At 35.5% G+C, this 26,032-nt stretch overlaps 3 protein-coding genes across 3 annotated transcripts; all 3 read left to right on the top strand.

The window, feature by feature from the left end:
• Window positions 1-354: 354 nt before the first annotated feature.
• LOC130940417 (peroxisomal nicotinamide adenine dinucleotide carrier) lies at window positions 355-4,591 on the top strand. Its single transcript, XM_057868547.1, has 11 exons — window positions 355-599; window positions 708-788; window positions 1,306-1,380; window positions 1,838-1,968; window positions 2,058-2,112; window positions 2,383-2,493; window positions 3,013-3,081; window positions 3,148-3,255; window positions 3,374-3,442; window positions 3,853-3,907; window positions 4,076-4,591. Exons 1-11 carry the CDS (start codon window positions 519-521, stop codon window positions 4,267-4,269), a joined length of 1,029 nt encoding a protein of 342 aa, XP_057724530.1. The 5' UTR covers window positions 355-518; the 3' UTR covers window positions 4,270-4,591.
• Window positions 4,592-9,611: 5,020 nt separating this feature from the next.
• Window positions 9,612-12,283, top strand: LOC130940341 (signal peptidase complex subunit 2). The gene is made up of 5 exons (XM_057868452.1): window positions 9,612-9,858; window positions 9,983-10,134; window positions 10,539-10,620; window positions 11,656-11,798; window positions 11,900-12,283. Exons 1-5 carry the CDS (start codon window positions 9,778-9,780, stop codon window positions 11,994-11,996), a joined length of 555 nt encoding a protein of 184 aa, XP_057724435.1. The 5' UTR covers window positions 9,612-9,777; the 3' UTR covers window positions 11,997-12,283.
• Window positions 12,284-14,200: 1,917 nt separating this feature from the next.
• On the top strand, window positions 14,201-19,530 carry LOC130942024 (uncharacterized). The gene is made up of 4 exons (XM_057870700.1): window positions 14,201-14,823; window positions 14,994-15,109; window positions 17,589-17,832; window positions 17,963-19,530. Exons 1-4 carry the CDS (start codon window positions 14,431-14,433, stop codon window positions 19,292-19,294), a joined length of 2,085 nt encoding a protein of 694 aa, XP_057726683.1. The 5' UTR covers window positions 14,201-14,430; the 3' UTR covers window positions 19,295-19,530.
• Window positions 19,531-26,032: the final 6,502 nt, after the last annotated feature.

Here is a 26,032-nt window from a genome sequence, read left to right on the forward strand (position 1 = left end):
ATTAATAAAATTGTTATCATACCATAATTTCTATTTTTAATTAAAAAGTAAAATAATTAATATTTAATTTAAATATATAAAAAAAATTTAAATATTTAAAATTTAGTATAAAAAATAAACTCTGCAAAAATTCAACAATAAATAATAATAAACACTGTAGAACTGGTATGGTATATACCTATGATCTATCCCTAATATGTTCCAACACACCCTCCAAGAAGAGAGGTATGGAAACGGCAATCTTCCCTGTGGTACCCTTTTATCTATGAGCATACCAAGGCGAATAGCAGTGGCATATTCCCCCTCAACCAAGGGCATAATAGTCCATACACATAGTCCCTCTTAACAACGTTAACGTCATTTCCCTTTCCCAAACGCAACGTTGACAGTGAAACAAAATCGATCATGTGCAAACTTTGAAAAACCCCACCGTCACAAAAACAAATGCACTGGTAGGCGCAGTTTCTTGCTTCTCCCACTTTCTCTCTCGAATTTCATCTTTCTCTCTTCACCCAAACATGTCTGAAGCTTTGATCAATGGCTTGGCTGGTGCTGGTGGAGGGATCATAGCTCAGCTCATCACATACCCTCTTCAAACTGTACCAACTTCCTTCCAACAAATTTTCACTCTTTTCTCAATTGGGTGTTCCATTTTGTTAAAAAAATTGGAAAATTTTAACTTCTTATATGGTGATCTGTATACGCAGGTAAACACTCGTCAGCAAACAGAGCGTGATCCGAAGAAGGATAAGACCAAAAGCATAGGAACTCTCCAGCAAATGTGCCAGGTTCTTTTTCTTATTGTTTTTTGAATCAGGGATCATGTGATTGGCTAGCTGAATTTTGTTTGTTTTGGTTATTGATGTAAGAAAAGTCCAAACTGTTTGTTGGGTTTTGGAATAAAATAAAGATGTGATCTAAGCCTAATGTTATGTACTTGTGTCGTTTTATAACTCGTAAGTTCTTTATATTTTGGATTTAAATTTGAGGTTATCAAATTTCTAGAGTTGAGTTTTACAGTTTAATGTTATAAGCTCTAGGATTTTTGGTGAACACTTGAATATGATAAAGATAAACTTGTTTGATATTATGACAAAATAAATTATGCAGTCATCTAGTAATGTATGACCAAGTCTTTGATTCTTACCACAATTACCTTGAATGGCACGGGAAAGAAAGAAATGCACATGATTTTTGGTAGTTTAAAACATTTTACAGTAACCATGTATCAAAATTTAATTTCTTTTTAATTTTTTAATTCATATTTTAATTATAAGTGATAATAGTTATTGAAAAATATTGTAGGTTGTGAAACATGAGGGGTGGGAGCGGTTGTATGGAGGTTTGATGCCATCTCTAGTGGGTACAGCTGCATCTCAGGTTTGTGAATGCTGCACTTTGTGCCAGAAGCTTCTTCATAACTTTGTGATCTTATATTTTAATGTTGAAGCAGTGGGAAAACTATAACTGTACATCACTTGTTTCTGATTTGTGTATCGAAGTTTTAATGACATCATCGCAATGTACACTTTATTATAATAGCTACCAGTGTTAAGAGTTTCAAGTAAAGCTTGAAGACTGTTCTTGTTGAAATTGAATAAGTTTAATGAGAGAATGACTTGGAAATAGCAAGAAGCTAGTTTCTTATTCACCTGAATCACCTCTGAGATAATACTTTGATAAAGACTTCTTTGTTTAATGTTGTATGATTTATAGTGTAACTCTTTTCTATAAAAAATGGTTAATATTTTCCAGCAATATATTTTCTGGACACCTGTTCAATGTTTTGATTTAGATTTCCCCATTTTTTAATTATGACAACAATTTTATGATACAGGGTGTTTATTATTATTTCTATCAAATATTCAGGAACAAAGCCGAAGTGGCTGCACTAGAACAGAAAAGGCTAGGCATTGGCGATGGATCAGTTGGGATGTTCTCCTCACTTATTGTTGCTGCTTTCTCCGGGTAATTTTAATTTACTTTGCCAAAAGATCTCCTATGAAAATTGGTCAAATGGAATAACAGATTATGTAATCAATTCATTCCTCTTGTAGGTGTGTTAATGTGCTATTGACAAATCCCATATGGGTAGTTGTTACGCGCATGCAGGTAATTCACTAGTCGATAGTCAATTCCATTCACTTTTCTCATTGCATCCCCTTTCCTTGTTCTCTTTGCTTTCCTTTTCCTGTCTCTTTGTTGTTCTGATTAAGCGCTGAACGTCAAATTGAAACATGATACTATTTTACTTCTGTAAGAAGGATAATGTTTCTTTCTTTGATTTTAGAATTTGCTTAATTGAAAATAGAATGATTCATGAACCTTTATGCTTGTCTCTTTACTTCCTTTCTTACTCACAAAAATATTTTTTGCATGTAGACGCACAGAAAAGAGTCAAGCAGAACTCCGCCTGGTGATGTGTTGTTAAATGCTACTGAACAAGCATTACTTCCCGCAGTTGAGCCTCTTGCTTATGGAACTAGCGATGTGGTAGGTAAAGTCCATCTTTATGGATAGCCTCTCTTCTTATCTTTTATCCTTATTATATAAGTACCAATCACATGGCGTTGTTTGATCTATGTAGCTGAACTCACTTAGTGAGATAAGACTTTGTTGTTATATAAGTACAACTCAGATGATGCCTTCGGTAGCTATTTAGGGAAGTTATGTAAATTGATTGTTATTCTGTGTTAAGCTATCCATATGCAAGAAACTTTCTGGCAAACTAATCCCATAGTTTGGAACTTTAGATTAGTATGGTAAATTTCGTTTGATACTTGCTCCAATTAAAAGAAATTATCTGAAACTTTTTGTTTCATAATTATAATGGTTTTCCTCTATCATTTAGCGAGTTTCAGTGCAGTACTAAAGTCTGTCTTCGTGTCTCATGAACTGAGATGATCCTTTAGATTTTGCAATAATTTCAATCTGACTAAGATCATAAACTTTCATGTAGTGCTTCCTTTTATGTGTATTATACCATTATGGTAATGTAATTCATATTTCCAGATTCAAGAAGTCTACGGTGAAGCCGGAGTTTGGGGGTTTTGGAAAGGTGTATTACCGACATTGATCATGGTACGTTGGAAATGAATCCATTTCTCACTATGGGAGTTTTACTGAATTGGTTGTTTTGTATCTCAGGTAAGCAACCCTTCTATACAGTTCATGCTGTATGAAACCATGTTGCTGAAGTTAAAAAGAAGACGTAGCCAAAGTAAGAAGGGCAACAATGGAGTATCTGCATTGGAGGTATTTTTCTCATTTAAATTCACTAAGGGAAAATGGTATGTGAATGATGTCATTGACAGTTATGTTTTTTATTAGTTGTTTCAAACATTGTTGGACTAAGTTTACCGAATGTAACTAGGTATTTCTTCTTGGAGCTTTGGCTAAGCTTGGAGCTACTATTGTGACATATCCTCTTCTAGTTGTGAAGGTATATCCCAGCTTTCGCTATATATCATGGGATTATAATCTTAGCAGAATAAAAACAATAACAAGAAATTAAATATAATATTAATTAGAAACATAAACAAGGGTTGAAACTAGAATGGGCGATGGACGTTTTTTCTGGCAGATAATGCCAACATAAACAATCACCCGTGATTCTTAATAGTGGTGTCTGATTTCGGTTAAATTATACGATAATTGTTCTTATACTCACTACTAGTCAATGTCTTACTTATTCTTAAATTCATTGCATGATCATATATTTTGTATCGTTGTTGTTTGTGTCCATGGTGACGGTATGTATAAGAATAATGAGGAAAGCTGAGAAGAATAAAAGAGGATTTGCATCTAAAATGCTTCTTTTCGATATTTCTCATTTGTTATTCTCTATTGCAGGCAAGGCTGCAAGCTAGACAGGTCCGAAATGGAGACAAGAGACACCATTATAAAGGTTTAAGTCATGACTATCGCATTTTTACTCTTTGTTTCGCACCGTGCCTGAGCTGTTTCAGCCAGTTTAAGTTAAATCAGATGGAAAACACACCCGGATTTGTGTTTTTGTTTACTTGCTTATCTATTTTATTGAACTCCTCTTAATTTGCATGTTCTTGAAACTCAGGTACATTGGATGCCATTATCAAGATGATCCAGTATGAAGGGTTTTACGGATTTTACAAAGGCATGGGAACTAAGATTGTTCAAAGTGTGCTAGCTGCTGCTGTTTTGTTCATGGTGAAGGAAGAACTAGTTAAACAAATTCGTTTCTTGCTCACTAAGAATGCCTCCAACTCTGTAAAACCAAAGCTTGTTTGATTGGAGATCACTACTAATTTCATTTTTTTATCTAGGTTGAATATTCTATTCAGTTGTCATATTCATTCAAAAATGATAGGAAATATTAAATATCTTATGGCATTGGAAAGCTTGTAAGTTGTAACTTATTGAACAGGAGATTAAAATGTGGCATGTTTAAAAATTACATGCCAGAATATTACTTGCCTATTAAGAACACGTAGAATTGTAGATTATGCAGAACAGGAATTTGGAAAATTTGTAAGCTACTTCTAAGCAGAAAACATTGCAGCTCAGGGAGTGGTGTTGGTGAAAGGAAATAGATTTTCTCCATTTTTTTTAACACTTAAGAGAATAAAGTGTGATTTCTCACCTTTAATTTTATAAGTGGGACAAAAGATAAATAGAAGAGAGAGAGTAATAAAGAGTGAGATTAAACACTGAATACTATTCAGATTTTTTTCTACTAAAGAAGATTCACTCCTTTGGTGAAATGATGGATATGATTGGTTTTTTTGTTATAGCAAGCACCTACTCAACAACCATCAAAATTTCCTTCTATAAAAAATAAAAAATAAAAATAAACCCATCAAAATTTTCTATACTTTGGATATGCCTTTTTGTGCTGTGTAACATTATTCTTTTATAATACACTAATGAATTATTGGCTCTTTGAAAAAATAATTGTAATGAACTTATAGATCCTTGAAAAATAATATCAAATAATTAACTGAATTTATACTCCTTAAGAAATTGAGATGTTGGACACGATTGATTCTTCTGTCAAATCTACTATTGCAACTTTTTTCCATCGCTTTGTATTTTTTCCATCAGGATCCGTAAGTTCAAAACAATTTTTTTTCAAGAATTTACTTACTGCTTTATCTTTTTATGGATCTATAAGGCTGTTGCAATATTTCTCAAGGACCTCCTTGTTTTATTGATTTTTTATTTAAAAAAGGATCATGTGAAAATATTTAAACCTGAGATTCTTATTTTTATCTAATCAAGTGAATTATTTTTTTTTTTACTGAACATAGGGAGGCTCAAACTCGCGACCCCTTTAATGAGTATAGGAAAATTATGCCATTTGAGCTCTAATTCATTGGCGAATGAATTACTATTTTAACATTTAAAGAATTCAAATTTTGATAAAATATTCATGAATATAAGAAAGAAAACCCAAAACCCTTGAAAAATCACAAAGTTTGACAAAATTTACTAAACGTCCTCCTTTGTCCCAAAAGGCCAAAAGCCAAAATCCCAAAATTTAGACAAAATACAATCTGGTGAAACTTGGCAAACTTTTGAGCCAGTGTGTTTTTTTGCCCCTTCATTTATGAACTTTTTATTGCAATAAAATATTTTAAATGCTAAATAATAGTTTAATTTAGATAAATACTAATGTATTTTTGAAAAAATAAAAATAAAAAGTGCAGTACATTTTAGAAAATAACAAACTATTAGAATTAATTTTCTATTAATTTTAATTTTTTGTCTTTCTTTTTTGTAAAAAATCATAGTATTCCATTTAAAATTTTTTAAAAAAGATTTAATTTAATTAATACTTTTTTAAATCTTGAAAAATATATTAAAATAGAGAATTAAATTTGGTCAAATTAATAAGAAGCGTAATTCTCTTTACTTACTCAAAAGACAATAATAAAGTCCCCATATTGTCTATTTTCTATTAATTGTAATTTTTAATTAGGGCAATTTACAGAAATAAATAAAGTGGGAGAATTATTTACGTAAATGTGCAAATCTGTTTGTTGTTACGATTTTGTGCAAAATTGAATATTATGTAAACCGTGGCAACCCACCACGGTTTCAAAACAAACATAAACTGTGGGAGGTCACCACGGTTTATGAACAAATTGTGTTGCATGTAAACCGTGGGAGGTCACCACGGTTTACGTATGAAAAAGTGTGTGCATAAACCGTGGTGAGTCACCACGGTTTATGAGGAAGCAATTTTGAAAAAGTGTGCAAATAAACCCTAATTACGTTATGTTAATGTGCATGATTGTTAGTGTTATATTTCAGAGTTACTGCTAAATATTATTTATCTTTTGAGTATGTAGTGAGTGCCTGATTCAGAGTAATTCATCTGTTCATGTATGGTATATATTATAATGCACATTATCAAAGATATCTAAAGAGGTTTAATGAAACTGATAATTTAAAACGACGTTATTATACAAACAGATTTCGTTGTTGATGAAACAAGTTGAAAGTGACATATTTAACCAACGACGCATTACTAAGATTACTTAGAGCAAGAAACAAATAAAACAGCATAGACGAGGGTTACACAACATGGGATCTAAGCATCCCCTCCACCACTTTGTGATCGCTGCTGACAGTTCCTTCGCGTATGCCCAGGCTGACGGCATAACCCACAACGCTTCGGCTGATTCTGTTGAGACTGATCCATGCTTCCTCGGATCCTGGTTGACTTTGGACGACCTTCCTTTGCCCGCCGCAGATTAGGGTCAGGAATAATGGTCGGGCCACCATATGGAGGCCACAGGCCTTCAGGAATAGGTGGGAGAAACCCATGATTGTAAACGTTGAACACCTCAGTCATACGATACACCTCATGAACATATGACGCCCAGTTTAACCGGGAGTAGGCGCAACAGGCAATGGCGTGGCAACATGGATAATGCAGCGCCTGGAAGTGCCCACAATCGCATCGGTGATCTTTAAGGGAAACTCTGTAGCTACCAAGAGAGAACGTCCCCGTTGGTGTTGTCTCAGCCACGATGTACTCTAGTTGGTGCCTGTCGTATAATGTCACAGTAAAGCACCTGGAGTCTCTAAGGTTCCGATCAATAGCCTTGACCAACGCCTGACAGAATTCATGGCCGGCTCCGAGTTGTGCCTCTGCTGTCTGTCCCCGGACTACAAATAGCTGTGCAAGCCTCCCGTAGGTTGACTTAACCAATGATGTGACAAGGAGGTTGCGAGTTCCCTTTAGCACGGAGTTCACACATTCACTGATGTTTGTGGTCATGTGCCCGAACCGTCGACCAGCATCCTCATGTTGGGTCCATTTGTCATACTCCATACGGTTGGCCCAGTCACACATTGCTGGATTCTCAGTCCGCATGATGTCGAACCAGTAGTAAAACTCACCCTCAGTCTTGGCGTAGGCAGCATTGACCAGTAACCTCCTTGAGTCCTTACCTTTGAACGTTAGGGCGAAATTGGCGGCCACATGCCTTATACAGTAGGCCCGGAATGCACGAGGAGGCAGCCATCCATTCTCAGGTGCCTCAAGGGCCGCCTTGATCCCATTATGCCTGTCTGAGATAACTAGGATACCCTCCTGAGGAGTCACATGCTCTCGTAGGTTTGACAAGAAGAATGACCACGACTCTGCATTTTCCCCTCTACAAGGGCGAATGCTACCGGGAGGATGTTCGAGTTTCCGTCCTGAGCTATAGCCAACAGGAGCGTCCCTCCATACTTCCCATACAAGTGGGTACCATCAATACTGACGAGTGGCTTGCAATGCCGGAAAGTCTCGATACAGGGTGGAAATGTCCAGAAAAGTCGGTGAAAGTACACCCTCGACTCATCAACAGCACCACCAATCTGAACCGGAGACGTCTTCAGCACCGTGATTGTTCCCGGCATTGTTGCCTGGATCCCTAGCATCCAACGGGGCAGTTCCGCGTAAGACTCTTCCCAATCTCCATATATTTCTGCCACAGCCTTCTGCTTAGCCAACCAGACCTTCCTGTAACTAGGCCTGAAACCGTAATCAGCTTCTGTCGCTTCTTGAAGTACCTTTACCGTAACCGCAGCATCAGCCCTAACCATAGGAAGAATCCTCGCACATATAACGTTATAATCCAGCTGACGGTGATCACTTGATATAGAAGTTGCGAGGCACGTGTGTGGCCCGTTGTACCTCCTAACCTCCCAAGTTCCCTTTCGTGCACGAAGCGCTACACGAATCAACCAAGTGCAACCCTTGCCGAATTGCTTGCATTTTCCATGATACTTCAAATGATCCGATTCGATGACTCTGTACTCAACACCTCGCCGGATGCTATAGTCCTTCACACTGAGCACAGCTTCATCTTTACTCTGAAAAGATTGCCCAATCTCAAATTCTGTAGAAGATCTACCGACTATGTTACCACTGTCTTCCTGTTGACGAAGAGCTTCCAAGTTTAGTGTCGAGAAGTGTGGAGGGTATTGATGAGAAGCAGAACTTGAAGGCCGATGTTGCGCATCTGGATCGCCGCCTCTGTTTTCGTCGCTGTCACCATCGATATCAACAGGCTCCTCTTCAGATTCATCGTCACGCATTGCATTCTCTATATGATCAGGTCCACCAAAGTCTTCGAGATAAGGCACAATACCACCACCGGTGCCCACGACGTTGGCAGGCTCAACGACTGCTACAGGCTCGAAAGGGACAGAACCAACAACCTCCGTTTGTTGTAAGTCAGCCGCAAAAGAAGGTGATTGAACCGGCGGAAGACGCGGTCTGACCGGAGGCATCGAACTAGATGCACCACCAGCGGAAGCTACGCAAGGAACTGGAGCGGATGCCCCAGAACTATCGACACCAACCTCCAACTTCGCAAACAACTCATGGATTCTGATCTCCGGAAAACTCCTTACACAGTAGAACAGAACCCTAATATCTTCATCAGACTTAACCGCAAAGGTTTCGTACTGAACACCGGTCGAGACAACCGCCATTGGAATCTTGTAGAATAGTTTCTTCACCCACTTGGAACCCAACACGCCAAGCTTCTCCAAGATGCTGGTCTTCAAGTCCGACAAACTCATAGACGAACTGATAAACATACTTAGTGGTTCTCTGTCGGTGAACTTCACACCATGGCTTTTGCTTTTTTTTATTTTTCCAGAGCAATGCACCAGAGCAAGAAAGCTCTCTTCCTCACTAGCCATTGTGAGAATGATCTCTTCTGGTGCTTGAATCACCCACATATATATAGATTTTTCGTCAAAGTAAACCGTGGCAACCCACCACGTTTTCTAGCTCCTCATAAACCGTGGTGACTCACCACGGTTTATGCACACACTTTTTCATACGTAAACCGTGGTGACCTCCCACGGTTTACATGCAACACAATTTGTTCATAAACCGTGGTGACCTCCCACGGTTTATGTTTGTTTTGAAACCGTGGTGGGTTGCCACGGTTTACATAATATTCAATTTTGCACAAAATCGTAACAACAAACAGATTTGCACATTTACGTAAATAATTCTCCCACTTTATTTATTTCTGTAAATTGCCCTTTTAATTAAGACCCAAAAAATCATTAAGAAAATAAATAAATAGAAAATGAAACCAGGCGCAGCTTTAGCGAGTGGTAGTAGCCACTAGACACTACAAGCAACACTTCTAAGTTATTACAGAACCCTCAAAACTGAAGAGTGTTGAATTTGAAACTTGAAAACGCTGAGATTCATCGTCTCCGGGTCAAGCCAAGTCTTCGATACACAACCCAACAAAACAATTCAGATTCGAACAAAAAATGGCCTCTAAATCTGCCAAGAAAGCCAATCTCTTAGATCACCACTCCATCAAGCACATCCTTGACGAGTCCGTTTCCGAGGTACTCACTCACTCTTGAACCCTAATCCCCTTTCGATCTTCTCTAATTTCGACCATTTTATTCTCGTTTCAAATTGAAATTGTTTCAATTGGTTAATTGAGCCTGAATACCTCGAATTTCTTAGGTTGTGACGAGTCGTGGATACGTGGAAGACGTGAGATTGAGCAACGTGAGGCTCCTAGTTGGAACCATAATCATCGTCATTGCTCTCTTCGCTCAGTTTTATAAGAAGAAGTTCCCTGAGAACAGGGATTTCCTCATTGCCTGCATCGGATTATATCCTTTTTTTTTGTGTAAACAACAAAAATTATGCATATATCTGTTTGATGAAATTACTGTGAGGGAAAATTTAGCTTCGTTTTGGTTTAGGGTTTGATCTGCACAGTCAAATTGATGATGAAATTTCCAAAGTTTAGGGCATTTGGATTTGGTTATTTTTTTTTTTTATCTTGGTCGGGTTGAGGTAATGGCTAATGAAATATATGGGATTGATCTTTTTTAATGGCGTGGGATGCAGGAATTGTTTCAATCTGGAAGTTTCTTAGGTTCCTCTTTACATGACTTTGATGCTTTATTACGGGAGAAAAGGAAATTTTTTTTTGTTGGTGTGTGTATTATGTATATTTACTTCTAATTCATTCAACGCCAGTGTAGTTGTTTGATCTTTAACTCCTGTGCACGTATGTAGTCTTCAATGGGTTGTTGCAGCTGATCATATACACCAAGGAGAAGGATGCCATTCTGTTTACCTATCCTCCAGCTGTAAGTGTCTGTTAACCTGTATATAAGATCATGTTTTTGATTTTGTTGCTTTGTGTGTATGTGGAGGATAGGTGTTGTGCTTTATTGAGACTGGCTTAGAATACATAAAACTCATACTGCTTTAGTATTTCACTCCTTTGTATAATGTTTATTGCGGTCTTCTAGAATGTGTGCCAATTTTTTATGACCCATTGATTTCAGTTTATGAAGGTTATACATACACTTGATTGTACATCTTTTAGATTTATGTTCAAATGGAATAGATGAAAGTTGTTGAAATTCTGTAGCTCCTTGTTTTGAGATTTGATTAAACATTTGTTGTGTTGTTTTTTCTGTGTCATTGTGTGTGAGAGAATCAAAGAAGGACCTTTTTTGGGGAGGGGTTTAGCTATTTTCTTCTTAATTATGTTCTGATAAAGCAATAATGTTGATTGTTCATTCTGGTTTGGTATACTATGATACACACCATGTCATGCTCATTACACACACACACACATTCCCCACCCCCATGTACTAGTCTCTTTAAATGGTTGATATGCACCTTTGATTATGCATTGTAATGATTGATCTTTCTACTTCTGTGTAACTGGGTGGCATTAATGTGTCTTTGGTTTGGAACTTGGAAATTTAACCTGGATAGTACCTATATCATTGTTGTTCTAAACTTGGAATACAAATTATATGGATTTTAAGTTGATATGACTGTGCTAAGCTGTTTGGGTTTTAGTTGCTTTCAGTCTTAAAATGAATATTGAATTTGATTTATTCATTTGTCATAAGTGATTTAAAGGGGGTTAACCATGATATCTGATTAGAAGTTTAAACAACTCTTTAAAATGATGCAAGCTGGTGGTTGCTGGAATGCTCGGTCAAATATATTTTTCATTCATCTAGACAATCTTGATCTGTCTTTAAATGCTGTTAACAAATCAAGTACATCCTTGGTACTTTTTAGCAGAAGCCTAGGACATCTTCAACTTGAATTATGAATTTATTATCTTGTATTCCAACATGGATGCAATTCCTCTTTTACAGGGGTCCTTTACCAGTACCGGTTTGGTAGTTTCCTCCAAGTTGCCTCGATTTTCGGACATGTACACCCTCACCATAGCAAGTGCAGATCCAAAATCAGTTTCTGCACAGGAACCAGTCCATTTGACCAAGAGTGTTACTCAGTGGTCTCTCTCTCCCCCCTTAACTTAGTAGGCATTGACAGCATCTATTGCCTTGCTTTCTGCAGATTAAGATGCATTTATTATTTCTTTTGCTTTAATTGCAGGTTCACGAAGGATGGAGTCTTGGTTGAGGGCCTCTTCTGGAAGGATGTTGAATCTTTAATAGACCAATATACCAAAGAACCAAAGAAGAGCAAGTAATTCGAGTTCGTTATGGAGGAGGGTAAAAGAAAAAACCATATCTGGATCTGGTTTATAATTCTATACATTTTTAATATTTAGGATGGAAATGAGGGGATAAAACAGTCACCAGCTTTAGAACACATTCATTCCCATATTGCATCTGGTTATCTGGTAGAGGGAGATTGAACTTAGATTTTTATTTATTTTCCTAAAATCCATTTACTTTTAGCTCTTTGGACAAAGATACTCCTCACCTTGGATCAATAAAGTTAAAAGTGCGACCCATCTTCATTTTATTGATCCAACATCCAAGGGTAATGCTTGTTGTTTTACCCTCCAAAGTAATAACCTTATTTCAATTATTCAAATCTATTTTCTTGATTGGACATGAACAACTATTTCTATCTAGGGTTCCGATTATAGTGCTTGCCCATGTTAAACACAACTTTTATGTTCTTTTGAGTAACTGATGAAGGACCACAACCCAAAGGAGAAGAAAATGCAAGTTATATGCCTATAAAGAGTTTACTAACACTCATGGTATGCCCACTATCCCGCAGCAAACAACCCTTAACAGCTATTAAATGGAGTGGATCCTTGCTTCGTGGGTCCACATCCAAAACTCAGCAACAAAATAACGCCGTTGGATAATACTTCCTAAACTCATGTTTCATTTTTCAATAACGCATACTAATGATGTGGTATGGTATTAGGTTATCCCTTTTCCTCTAATTCGATCAAAAGTGATGCCATTACTGCTTCCCAATCCAAACAAACGTAATGACTCGGGATTCTTTACTCAAATAAATTCTATTCAAATTATGTTGCTTTACAAGTTGAGGGCTGGAGGACACTAGATAGAGCTAAACCTTTTTCTTAAGGGAAAAGAATAGGAATAACATAAACATAGTTTAATGCAAGTAGAATATTCAATGATATATATTTGTAAGATAATATAACAATTTTCTTAAAATGCAAAATGCCATGTAATAGAAGTAGTAGACTAGTAGTCGAGTCCTCGAGGGACCTACCAAGAAATATGTCTGTGAAAGCGGGGCCCTTATACGGAGATAAATAAAAAACAACTGAGAGTGAGAACCACAACAATTATTGAACCCAACAACGGTGGACCCCTAATCCCTTGTCACTCCACCCATCATCCAAAATTAAATTCTTCCTAATCAATGATAAATTATCCTAGACTCTTTGTAGATTAGATTTGGTTGATTAGTTTATGCGTCTATATAAGAATCTAATTTTTATTTTTGGTCAGATGGATGGGACAATCTCTAATCTTAGATATCACAACATATTTATACTATATATTTATCTACATAATACTAAAAGATTTATATTTAATATTTGGTGTATTTGTCAAAATTTAAATTCAAATATAATATATTAAGAGACATATGATTTTACCAATTAAGTTAAGTCTTAGCTGCAAAAATTTAATATTTGAAGTTTACTATATACATACGATATATTCATAAATGCTTTTAAAATGAGAAGATTTTGTCTTATCAATTTTTTATTTTAGAATAACTTATATAAAAAGACATATATTTGACTATTAATTTTTTGTTTTTTTAAATGATTCATTTGCCACAAAATTATCGTAATACTTCGATAAACGATCTTATTAAAAAGAATAGAACATCTCTCTTATTTTTAAAACTAATGGTAATGAGCATAAAAATAGAACACAATAATAAGGAAATTTTAATAATTAAAATTACTTTTTAAATAATCTGTCTAAACAATAACTTATATATCTTAAAATATTAAAAGTATAACACTATAACGCATATATACGCAAGGTGAGGATAACTGTATTTTTCTTGGTCGTTGTTGTTAAATTACAAAATTAAAATTAAAATATATACAAAAAGAATCTCCTCCTATGAAAGGCAGTGAGCCCTACCTGCAACAGGGTGCCCATCAGTATCATCGTCTTTACTCGACGCTGTCGTTTTCAGAAACCTAATCACGGACTCAGAGTCGGCCAAGATCCTACGTGGCACCGCCTTTCTTCCACAAACAGGACCACAGTGCTGACGTGGATCTAGTGAACCCCACCAACTTACATCTTCCGGATCTCAAGACGAGTCTCCAAAACCCCATTTTACAATTCGATTTGACGTCCGCATACGTCACCCACACGCGCCTACTACTATTTATGGAACAACCCTGCGTTTTCACACCCCTCTATTTTGATTCCTATCATTGCATACCACCACCACAACCAGCTGCTCAGGAGATATTATCTCTCTCTCTAGAAACCGTTTTCTTCCTCCCCTCACTTTCTCTCTCTAAAATCGGTTACCAATTTCAATCGGCCAGTTCAGGCATTCAATTCCGATCTCGCACCGGAAGCTAGGGTTTCCGTTTTCGGATTTCTATCTGCTTTTGCTTCTCCGATTTGATTTCATATTTTCGTTGAAGTTTTGTTATGTCGAACAGAAGAGGACGAGATTCGCTTAACGGCGGCTTGGATCCATCGTCTAACGGCGGCTTGGATCCATCGTCTAACGGCGATGATTTCGACGATTCTTCGTCCGTTAATAGTGGATCCAGCTCGAGTCAGTCTTTTTCGGAAGAGAACGGCGGTTCGAGAAGCGATTCTGGTCTCACCGAGAGGCTGGCGGAGATTCTCGTCGAGGAAGGTGACGGCGATCTGTTGATTCAGCAGAGCAACCGTGAGGATCGATTGCTGCAGTGGCTGCAGGCTCTTGACATGCAAGTCATGGGAGCGTGCCGCGCCGACGAGAGGATGAAGCCTTTGCTGAAGATGAACGCTGCGTGTGGTGTCGCCGAAGATCATCTGCTGACTCAATTGAGTCAGGTATGCTTTGTTCTCGATGATTTTGTTGATATTTTTTAGCACCGTTTGATGAGTGGTGTATCCTTCATTGTATGGTTGTGACGATTGTGATAATTGTCTTGGTGGTAATGCTTTCTTTTATGTTTCACTGAGGATTTAATTTATTTCTTTCTATTTTCTTCTTGTTGCAGCATTTCGAGCCATCGGAGGTTGGAATGCTAGCCAGATGCTTCTGCGTGCCACTTGTTTCGGTCCGCGTTGGGAAGATTAACAAGGAAGGCACACGATTATGTCCAACTGCTATTAGGTATTGTCATTTTAAAGTTTTGCGGAACCCTAACTATTTTTTCCCCCCATTGACGGGCAAATATTTTTCAAACTTCTATTGTGCATCTTTTTTCCTCTCCATTTTCCTACAAAACTTGTTTATATAATGCAATCCATTGGATAAGATAAGGCGCAAACGCCTAACTATAAATCCTGCGTTTATTGTTGTGTAAAGTAGTTTGAATTTGTGTTTGTTTTCCATCTCTGTCCCCCCTTCTTTTTTTTTCCCTCTCCCGTTTATTAGGTTGTTAAGTGTCTACAATTCATCTTTTTCTTTCCTTAATAATTTTTTTCAGATAAACAAATTTGGTGTTTGTTCGTCTCTGTATGCTTAAAGGTTGTGTTTATGTTGTTCTTCTTATTTGTCATGCATGTGTCTCTGCATTTCCTTATAGATCATTGCAACATTGTTTTTTTTTTTTTGGGTAACTGTTAGGTGTTCTATTTCTTGGTGACCAGTTTCAGTCTCATTGTAGTGAGGCTGTTTTACATGTACATTTCTTGACCTTTATCAAGTGAGGCTAGTTTATTTCATCAGTTCCAACTTCTACATAATCGAAAGTATAGTGTGTCTAATTGATTGATTGATTAGCACACATACATCTTTGACTTATCTGCCTCTACTCCAGTGAAGTTGAAACGTTTTTTCTATCCTGAAAATAAAATGGTTCAGCTGCCGTTTCTTTTAAGTCTTTCTAATGGGCAAGCTCTTGCTCCCATTTCTTTTAGGCTGGTCTACCCTTGCCTCTGTGGGAGCCATGTTGATGTGGCTTACCATCACTGCCCAAGGATAATCTAATTTGTGCCATGTGTTTAATGACAACTACAAAGTTCACAGCCACATTTATGGAAGCCAATGGGCAGAGTTCAGTTGTCAAACCTTCTGGTTGTGGGAGAAAAAGTGTTCATAAATGCATAGAATATTTTAGTGCTCTAAATATACTCAAGTCTTTGTAAATATGTGCAGTGGACTTCTGTACCGCGGCCTGAATATGGTGGCTTGATAGCACAAATCTTAATTTAACATACCTTGTATTTTAAAACCTATGGCTGTTAGTTGACTTATACTGGCACAGCCATTGATATAATTGTGCAGACATAAGTTTTTTTTAACTGTTCTGATTTTGTTGTTTGATTATTCTCTAATGTGATAATCTTCATGTGCATATTTAAATTCTCATTTATTTAGCTGTCTGATCCATTACAATATAATTAGTTTCTTTTGCTGTTGATACTCGTTGACATGGCTATTATAAAAATTGAAGTAGCATTCAAGTGTATTCTATACATGATTGATAACTTATCTGTTGTGTAGCAATCTAGCTTCCTGTAATATCTGTCTATCTGTTGGCAATAGTTGAAAATATTTGTTTGAGATGCTGTCTTTTCTTATATAAAATTTGCTCGTGAATATAGTTTTGCTAAAGTTTGCTTGATGTTTGGCGGTAAATGCTGGAGTCTATAGTCTAGTTTATTGATGGTAATATGTTCATTCTTCCAAGTAAAAATGTCTTTTGACTTGTAGGTAACTGGGCGTATTTATGATCTCTGAAATAAGAGGAAGTAAAGGTAGTTTCATGATCCTATATTATATATGTTGCTGCTGTTTAGCTTTTCAGACCTATAGGTTTGAATAACTTATGTGGGGATAAAGCAGACCAGTTAGATCACACTATTTTAGACCTATGATGTTTACTTGTCTATTAGTATGCTTAGCTTTGTTGTGAATTGATATTGTATTCTATGTTTACAGTGAGATGCTAAACATGTTCTCTTTTGTTTTTCTTTTCCTTTTTTCAAATTTTGCTTCTGTTGACTGCATATGCATAGAATTTCTTTTGATAATTATCTGAATTGACCATAGTTGATATGAATTTTATTTAGTATTTCTGATATATATATTCATACCATGTTTGATCAACTTATTCATGAAATAGAAAGTTATATTCTGTGTTAGGTTTATTTATAGTGGTGGGAAGGGTTCAGGGTGCTTGTAAGTTAGTATGATTTTACTTCTAACAAAAATGCCTAATTATGTGCATTTAATTGTAAATACTTCTCAGAGAAGATACCAAGGTTTTTCACCAACTATGAATTTGTCCCCAGTGTTTGATTGGCTATTGAAAACAATGTTGAATAGAACAACTTCGATGAATTTGTTTGGTGTATATTCTTGATACCATAAAAAGTAAGAACTAGAATTTCCATGTCTAGTGATGCAGACCATTATCTTGCTATGTGGTCTAAAACTCATGTTAACTGAAATAAGGTCTTCTTTTTCATTCAAATAACTAATAATAGTAATATAATAATAATTCCCAAACTAAGCTTGTAACTGTTGGAGATTCTGAATCCCAACATATTTGAGAAAGGGTGATACAATTGCCTGTTTGTTTAATTTCTTCACAGTTATCTTCTCAACTATCGACTAATAGGTCATCATGCTATATTGTTCTCAGGGGCAACCTGACACTTGTATTACTGCCAAGTTCTGATCTTCGCCTTTCCTTCATTGGGGATGATGGCAAAGTAGAGCGAATATTTACATTTTCCAATGAATTGCATTGCTCTGCAGTTCTTGTTGATGAAATCTCATCCGACCCTTCTGGTCGATCCTTCATTGTAAGAACTCCAGATAGTAGAACATTTTACTTCTGGTGCTCAGAGAAGTCTAAGCTTTTGGGAGTTGAGTTACTTGGAAAGGTAATTTTTGGCATGTATCTGTTTTGTGTTGTACATGGCATGAGACTAGATATAAAATTAATTCGGCGTACTTCCTATCTTCTGTTTTTTGGTGGTGTTCTAAAGATGTTTATTTCCTGCAATATATCAGATGAAGGATCTGCTAAAGAGGAAACCATCCATCGCTGAGTTGAGTGGCATTAGCAAGTCTCGGCTTGATTGCTTTGCAACTCAGCTTCGTGCATATCTTGTGGGGTCTGCAGAAAGTTCAATGTGTGCTTCCCCATGTGCTAACTCCACATCCAGCTGTAATTCAGCTGTTGAAAATTCACCCATCTCGACAAAATTTCCTCGATCTCGAAATGTTGGAGGTCAGGCAGGGAAGGGAGATAGCGCCGTTTATCAGAATATACTTAGTCCAAGGTCTAGTTCTTTCAAAGAGGCACCCCCAAGGATATCTCCCCACAGGATTGCTGCCAGGGAGAAAATTAAACGCCGAGGTGACAGCCATCAGTCATTTGTTGATAACTCGATAAATGATTCAACAAACAACTTGGATTTATCATCAACTTTGGATCATAACAAGGTTTCTGAAGTTGCGCATAGTTTAGCATATCCTTCCTCAAATTTTCTTGAATCACTAGGGAAGCTTGCTACTCCATCTAATGTTAGCATAGCAGGGAGAATCCCTCCCCTTGTGTCACCCCTTCTTTCTCCCTATTATTGCTGGTGTCCAGCTGGGATTTCAAGTATTCCATCACTTGGATCACTTCCACAATCCTCCGACTCATCTATTGACTCACCTTGTCCTTCAGGTGCCTCTCTGTTACCCAACACCCTGCCAGCCACCCTGTTGGAGCCTGTACAGCCTCTTGATATTAGTGCAACCATGGATTTTCCTCCATTTCTGCCTGATCCGTTGGTTAGAATGTCATTACCAACGTCTCAGCAGATTCCTACTTTCACACCGTTGATGTGTGATCCAATTGTACATGTTCCAGTAATTGATGTTTGCTCTTCAGGTCAGGGCTATCTTGTGAGTGCTGGCCCTGCTATGTCAACTAGCATCCCTCCATTGCATCCAAAGCTTGTGAACCCACTGATTCCTGAATCTGATTCTGTGGTGAAGGGTGCGAGAGAAACTCTAAGGTTGCTGATTAGTGGTTCAAACCAGAGTAACCAACAGGTTATTGGGGATCCTCTTCCAGCAATTTTAACTAATCCCAATGAAAAACCGAACAACCTACTTGTTGCCGGAAGCCGTGGTCTTTATACTGGTACCAGCGACATTGGTGTTATTGCAAACAGCATTGCTGCCATGGGATTAGCATCACTTACCGGAGTGTCCAAGGCAGTTGGGGAGAGTGCGTCAGATTTATGTGGCAAATACGGTATTTCCGATTTAGAGGTGAAGAATCCTAATGATGCAGGTGGTGGTTTTTCAGATGAAGAGGTGCCTTCTTTTGAACCGAAGCAGGAATAGTGATATAGATGCAACGATGTTTTCCTTGTAGATGTTGTCCATCAAATGTAGATAGTACCGTAGCCCTTCGGGATAGGTTTAAGTCCGTAATTTCACCATTGTTCAGCCTTGTTCCACCTGTTAGTCATGGCTTTATTAATTCTCTTAATTTGCAATCTGGGGAATGAGATTTTGCTTATACTGTATATGCGGGCCTTCCGTTCATGGCTTAATGCATTTTAGAGTTAGTGATTTAATTTAATGGAATGCGGTGGTATGCAAATTGCTTGTACCCGCTACTTCCCAATGGTTTTGGGGGGCTGGGGTGCGAGTATTGTCCGATCTAGGCTTGATGCACACTAAATATATTATGAAGTATTCGTAAAATTAAATACTAAGTAGTCTTAAAATCTTGAGAAATATTGTAATCTTGATGGTTAAATAACCACGGGGTGAGGTGCAAAACACAACCTGCTTCTGCAAGAATTATGATCTCCGGCGGCACTAGCAAATGTTGGTTGTTCAGTACAATTGGAGTTCTTAATTATAGATAATTTGATTTGACAATAGAGTTTATGTTTAAACAGATAGAAAAAGATTGTGGGCGTAAATAACTTTGTTAACAGGATGTGTAATTTAGAGTTGGCAACATGTACCTTACTCTGGGTATTTCTGATTGGATAGGATTGTTTATACGGCACTCTGAATAGAGTAGAGAGGGTATTGAACCCATGACTACTTGTAAAAATTCAAATTAACCTAAGCTAATCATTGAAATCATTAATTTAGTAAGTTTGTATTTTTATAAAGTTTACTTAAAATAAAAATAGAACTTAAAAACAAAATTTATATATCACAATTTGTCAATTTCACAAACTAGCAAGTGAATTCAGAAACCCTAAGTTGATTTCGCCGTTTCTCATATTTTTTTCATTTAAAAATCCTAAGTTCTTCTTTCCTTCGTCGCTGAACTCTAAGTTTTTCTTCCTTCTTTCATTGCTGCAATTCCTGCGGGCGTTGCTTCAACTCCCAGTATCGCTGCAACGTCTCCTCACTACTCTTCCTGTTCATTGCGCCGTTATTCTTCACCGCATCATTCTCTCTGTTTATGACATTCATTCTTCTCTCAACCACTGTTTCGTAATATGTATCAAATATGACATGATTGAATTTTATATTTGAAAAAATTTAATTTTTGTGTGGATAGGGTAGTGTTGAAAACTTTAAAGGGTGAGTAAGATTATGGTTGAGATATTGTTAACTCGAGTTAGAGTATAGTTTAAACGCTACCCTACCCATTACTAGTCCTAATTACTAGTCCTAATTTATGCATACCAAACGAAAATCAACTTATCTAATCATCCCGAAACTTGCAACATCTTGGTTTTCACCAGACATCCACACCGAATCAACATCAAACTAAGCCTTTGCCTTTCTCCAAATACAGATCTCCCCAGCTGCAACTTCACTCAATTGAGACCAAAATTTATCTCTAAACATAGGAGGAGATCGATGATGCAATACACGGGGCAGGGACGAATAGAATACATGTTCTGCTAAGCATGGTCATCATCATTGAACACACATGGATGCATGGGACGATATCAAACATGACAATTGACAATAGATACCAAGTTGCCAACAAAATTAATAGCCTATAAGCTTGCTTTATGGCCCGTAATATATTCATTAGCATTCATGTGTGGGAATTTTTTCAATCTAAAAATTATCTATGTTAAATCATTAAGAAAGAAAAATATTAGATGCGAAAGTGTATCTAAATTTATAAATATGAATCACGATCGGAAGAGTTTGGATTTTGTGGTTCTTTCGATCTTTCTCGACCAAAACCTATCCCTAGCGACTGAATTGTGACTCTTCTGATGGAGAAAGAGCGACAAAGGCGGTTTTGGTATATTGGAAACCGACACCCTGAAGGTCTATTTATATTTAAGCATGGTACCATTAAACTCTAAAGTCCAAATAAAATAGTATCTAAAGTCCAAAAGATAATATATTTAAAATCCAAAAGATAATTATCTAAAGAACAAAAGATAATATCTGATTTTATTTTCATTTAATTTCAAATCAAAAGTAATAATGATTTATTCAATTTAGCATTTATAATAATAAATAAGATCACTATTATAAAAGTCATTTAATTTAAAATAGCATAATTTGTGAGTATAATTAATATATGTATTGCACAGAAACAAATTAGAAAATTAAAATAATTTCCTAACACCACCAGCATAAAACAATTTCTCCACCACCACAAAATGTCAAAATGTGTATTATTGTTATTTATTTTTATAATTACGTCAACCTACTTTAAAAAATTCATATATTTAGTTGACATTATGATAACTTTACTTAATTTTTCTGAGTTATAAAAATAGAAGTTACTTCCTTTCATTTATTTTTTGAGGAGAAGAAACAGAGAATAAGACATAGTAAAAAAAAGTTCTTAATAAATGTAACAAGCTATATGAGTTGATAGAACCAATTCTATTAGTACCATAAAGACTCAGCATTCAAGATTATTAATTGTATAATTGAGGGGAAAGTAATCACTATCCGGATATCACAAATAAACAGATGTAAGTATAAAGGGGCCATCTAGTGTACAGATATGTCTGTACAGATTTTTGTCCTTTTGTGGCTGAAAAAAGCGTGTCATTAAAAATATTGCTTAAAGAGAAAGTGTTACTCTTAATCGTTAACTTGGCTCTGATACCAATTTTTAGATGTAATTTCTTTTTCAAAATTTCTATTAATTCTTCATATTTTGCTTCGAATAAATTTATAATTTGTATAGATTTGGTTGGTGGTACTTTATAGTTTACAATTTCATAAAAAGTATTGACAATTTCTACTATTACTAATTCTGATTTCATTTTTATAGTTTTTCAATCTTGTTTTAGTTTATAATATACTTTTTTGCATGGATTATTGTATATAAAATCTTTTATCTGTTTGTCTTTTTCTTTAATATAATTTTTTAAATCTTCAAAAACCTCTTTTATTTCTACACTTTCTGTTGTTTCTAAATATCTTTTTAATTTTTCAACTTCATTCTCCATTTTTTCTTTCAACAGCTTTAATTCTTTTAAGTCATAATATGGTTTTCCAGGCATTTATAAATTTTTTAAGTTTAGCTTCAACTTGTTTATATTTATTCTTATTTCTATCCTTTTTATTATAAGGTCATTAATTTCGAACTGAAGATTATTTAATTCCCTTTTATACTCCTTTATTTTACTTTTTAATTTTTTCGCCCTTTTCCTATTTATTTTATTTTCTGGTCTTTCAATCTTTGTATGCTTCATTATTTATCTTAAAATTTCTGCAAATTCTATCATTGATTCATCACTATTTTCTAGAGATTCTATTAATTTTTCTAGTTCTTCGACTTCTCTTTTTAACTTGTCATAAATTATTTTTAGAGCTTCAAATGTTCTTTGATTTATTTCAGAAAACTGTAAATAATTCAACCGATTTTCTCTTTCAAAGAGCTCTTGTTTCTTGTCTTGATAAGTTACATATATTTTTTCTTTATTTATTGTCATAATTTAATGTTTAGGGTTTCATTTAATTTTTCGACCTTTTTTGTTAATTCTTTTATTTCAGAATTTTCTTCTTTAATCTTTAACTTGGATAAACTTAAAGGGCTATTAATTTTAGATTCTCTTATTTGAAAATTTGATGAAACTAATTTTTCTGATAGTTCTTTTAATAATAGAACTGGGTTTTCAATAGCTTTATATTTTGGTATTTCTGTTTTTACAATTTTCTGAAATAATTCATCAAGATAAATTCTTTCTTTGTTTTTAAATATTATACTATGATGGCTCTTTGTTAAAGCATAATTTATTGCATATGTAATTGAAAAAGGTTCATCGTCTTGTTCCATTAGATTCTTTCTATGAAATTTATAAGCCAAACTTATAGATCTTCCAAGGTTTTCAGTTGATAAATGTATAGCATATCCAAGATGGGCATTGAATTTAACATTTACGTTTGCCAAGTTTCCATGAACAATTCCAATTATTTGATCTATTGGGTCATCAGTAATTCTTTTATCACAGATTGCTAAGCTTATTGGTGAATTAATTCCTTTCATATATGTAGATTTGATTAAGACTTGTATAGTACTAATATGAATCCATCCAATTTTAGATCTTTTTTGTTGATCCTTAATTTTCTCAATCTGTTTACTCAATTCTTCATCATTTATCAAAGCTATTTCAAGTTCTCCATTGGCGGATTTTATCTTTATAGGGGCTTCAAGTTGAATTTTTTCATAGTATATTATATTTTTTCTATTAAAAACTTCTTTTAAAAGATTTTGTTTATTGAAATTTTCATTTGATTTGAGATTTAATTCTGTTTTTAGAACAGCCTGTCTTTCATTATCTAATAAAGCAGTTAATCTATAATAATCAGATTCTTCTATTAATTCTAAGCTTTCTAAATAATTCATAACTAAGAAATTAGGATAAAGGCGTACCTTTCTGAAGAAAAACTTCCTTTATTTAGTATATTTTACATAAGATGTTTTTATCTCCAGAGGGGAGTTTAGAATTGGTTTTTCCTAATGGAATTCTTCTTCAAACTATAGAATCGCCTCGGCAGCTTCCTCCTTGCTCTCCTAGCATATGAGTACTCTTAGCCTCTTGCTTTCTATGGTTTGATCATTTCTACAATTGCCTAAGCAACCTATTTATAATGGTTGGGTCTGATGGACAATTCCCATCCTTACCCTTCTTATGACGTCATTGCTTACGTCATTGTTTATTATCTTGCACTAGCTACATTGTTGGTGCTCTATGACCTAAGCGCTTACGTCATTATGCAATAATGTTGAGAGATGCTTCAGATGTGCTGTCCTCCTCTTTCATTATGTGGCCTTCAGATGCGTTGTCTCCTTCTTTTATCATGTGGGTTGATTCCGTTTCATTATTGCTTTCTTCAGATAACTCTGAGACACATAGCTGGTACTTGTGGTCTTCTCTGTCTTTTATCAAATAGCAGAGATTCCTCTTTATCTCTTCGGGGAGCTTTTCTAAGAGTCCAGATAAGTTGTAGAATGCTGATTCAAATTCCACTAAGAATCTCATCTCTCTTTCTTCAATTTCATTCCTTTTACTGGACACAAGCAAAGTATTTCTGCTTTTATAATTGATTATTGTGTGAGATTCCCTTGTTATCTTTTGAGTTCTTTTGAAGACCCTTGCTAGTGTGCTGGCTAGTCTTCCTTCATGACTGTAGATTGTTAAATCTTGAACTTGATCAATTGGTTAAAAATTTCCTGGGAAGACGGACATGAAGATTACTTGATGTGCCGGAACCAAGCATTCTTCTTCTTCATTAAAAATAGGTTGACTATTCGTAAAATTTAGGGATATATCCCTTGGATTTACGTTGTCAATCATATTTTTAAATCTCTTTACTGCATCAGTGAATCCTGCAGGAAACTCACTAATAATTTTCAAGTCATTAAAAATTAAAATTGTATCAATTAATCCATACTGAAAAAACTGATAGGTGTCAGATGGGGAAGCATCTGGAAATATAACCAGCTTTGTTAGCTGTTCTTTGGCAATAGGATAATATCCCAAGATTGCCCTTTTTTCTTCAGTCCAATTTAGGACTATGTTAAGGGTTTCTCTGAGATTTGATCTACAGACCCTTTTTTTTTCCTTGATTTCAGCCCTTGTAGGAATGTTTCTTATTATTCCTGTTCTCTGGGTTTGAATTGGAGCTTTATCTGCTCTTTTTAGGGTTTGCTCTGGATGAAGAGCTTCATATTCCCTAAAAGATTCCTTTGCTTCTTCCAGTGTTAAAAACCCTCCTTTATGAATTATCTTTGATTGATGTGTAAATGGTGCTGCTTTTTTCCAGGCATCATATATTCCTTTCATGGGGCCATTATAAATTACATAATATTTTTTATCTTGGGTGAATTTTTTGATAATTTCAGCAATTGTTTTATTTTCTGGAATTTTTTCTTCACCTGATTTGTCCACCACGCTTAGCTGGCTGAACTCTGATGGTTTTGGTTGTTGTGTTGATTTCATTGCTTCGATGGCCTTCTTTAGGGATTGGATCTGTGTCCTTATTTGCTGACAATGCTTGCATTTTTCAAGTTCTTGTTCGTATTTCTGAATTTCTTGATCTAATGCGTTGTAGACGAACTCCATTCTCTTGTTAATGTATCTGCAATAACATTTTTGTCACCCTTAATATATTCAATTTTTATTGGATATTGTAACAAAAATAATTACCATCTTACCAATCGTCCATGATTATAATCAACTTTTAAATTATATCGTATGAAACCTGTTAGATAACTTGAATCTGTTTTTAATGTAAATTCTCTGGGTAGTAAATCAATTTTCCATTTCTTAAGAGATTTAATTGCTGCTAGAGTTTTCTTTTCATGAGTGGTATATCTCCGTTCTGTTGGAGTAAAAGTCCCTGAAATATACCTGCAAAGTAATTCCTTTGGGGAATATTTAGAATCTAGTGATTCTTTTTCTTGTTCCAAACTTTTTATAGCTTTCTTAGCTTTTAGACATCCTGACCAGGTTATGTTTGAAGCATCTGTTTCTACTATTAAGTAGTCATTTTCTTCTGGAATATAAAGTTCTGGAAGTTTTTCACATAATTCTTTAATCCTTTGAATTTGCATACTGTCTTTTTCATCCCATTTTCATTCTTTTTTAGTACTTATTTTTGGAAATAAGTTTTTAGTGT

Source organism: Arachis stenosperma, chromosome 7 (assembly GCF_014773155.1).
Source record: "Arachis stenosperma cultivar V10309 chromosome 7, arast.V10309.gnm1.PFL2, whole genome shotgun sequence".
Lineage (NCBI taxonomy): Eukaryota > Viridiplantae > Streptophyta > Magnoliopsida > Fabales > Fabaceae > Arachis > Arachis stenosperma.

What these genes read in the sequence shown, in the direction of transcription:
- LOC130942024 (XM_057870700.1), top strand. Translation starts at nt 14,431, where the DNA reads ATGTCGAACAGAAGAGGACGAGATTCGCTTAACGGCGGCTTGGATCCA. An exon ending in TGCTGACTCAATTGAGTCAG is followed by an intron (nt 14,824 to 14,993) that starts GTATGCTTTGTT and finishes TTCTTGTTGCAG; the next exon opens with CATTTCGAGCCATCGGAGGT. An exon ending in GAGTTGAGTTACTTGGAAAG is followed by an intron (nt 17,833 to 17,962) that starts GTAATTTTTGGC and finishes GCAATATATCAG; the next exon opens with ATGAAGGATCTGCTAAAGAG.
- LOC130940417 (XM_057868547.1), top strand. Translation starts at nt 519, where the DNA reads ATGTCTGAAGCTTTGATCAATGGCTTGGCTGGTGCTGGTGGAGGGATC. An exon ending in CTCTCCAGCAAATGTGCCAG is followed by an intron (nt 789 to 1,305) that starts GTTCTTTTTCTT and finishes AAAATATTGTAG; the next exon opens with GTTGTGAAACATGAGGGGTG. An exon ending in ATTGTTGCTGCTTTCTCCGG is followed by an intron (nt 1,969 to 2,057) that starts GTAATTTTAATT and finishes TTCCTCTTGTAG; the next exon opens with GTGTGTTAATGTGCTATTGA.
- LOC130940341 (XM_057868452.1), top strand. Translation starts at nt 9,778, where the DNA reads ATGGCCTCTAAATCTGCCAAGAAAGCCAATCTCTTAGATCACCACTCC. An exon ending in TGTTTACCTATCCTCCAGCT is followed by an intron (nt 10,621 to 11,655) that starts GTAAGTGTCTGT and finishes CCTCTTTTACAG; the next exon opens with GGGTCCTTTACCAGTACCGG. An exon ending in ACCAAGAGTGTTACTCAGTG is followed by an intron (nt 11,799 to 11,899) that starts GTCTCTCTCTCC and finishes CTTTAATTGCAG; the next exon opens with GTTCACGAAGGATGGAGTCT.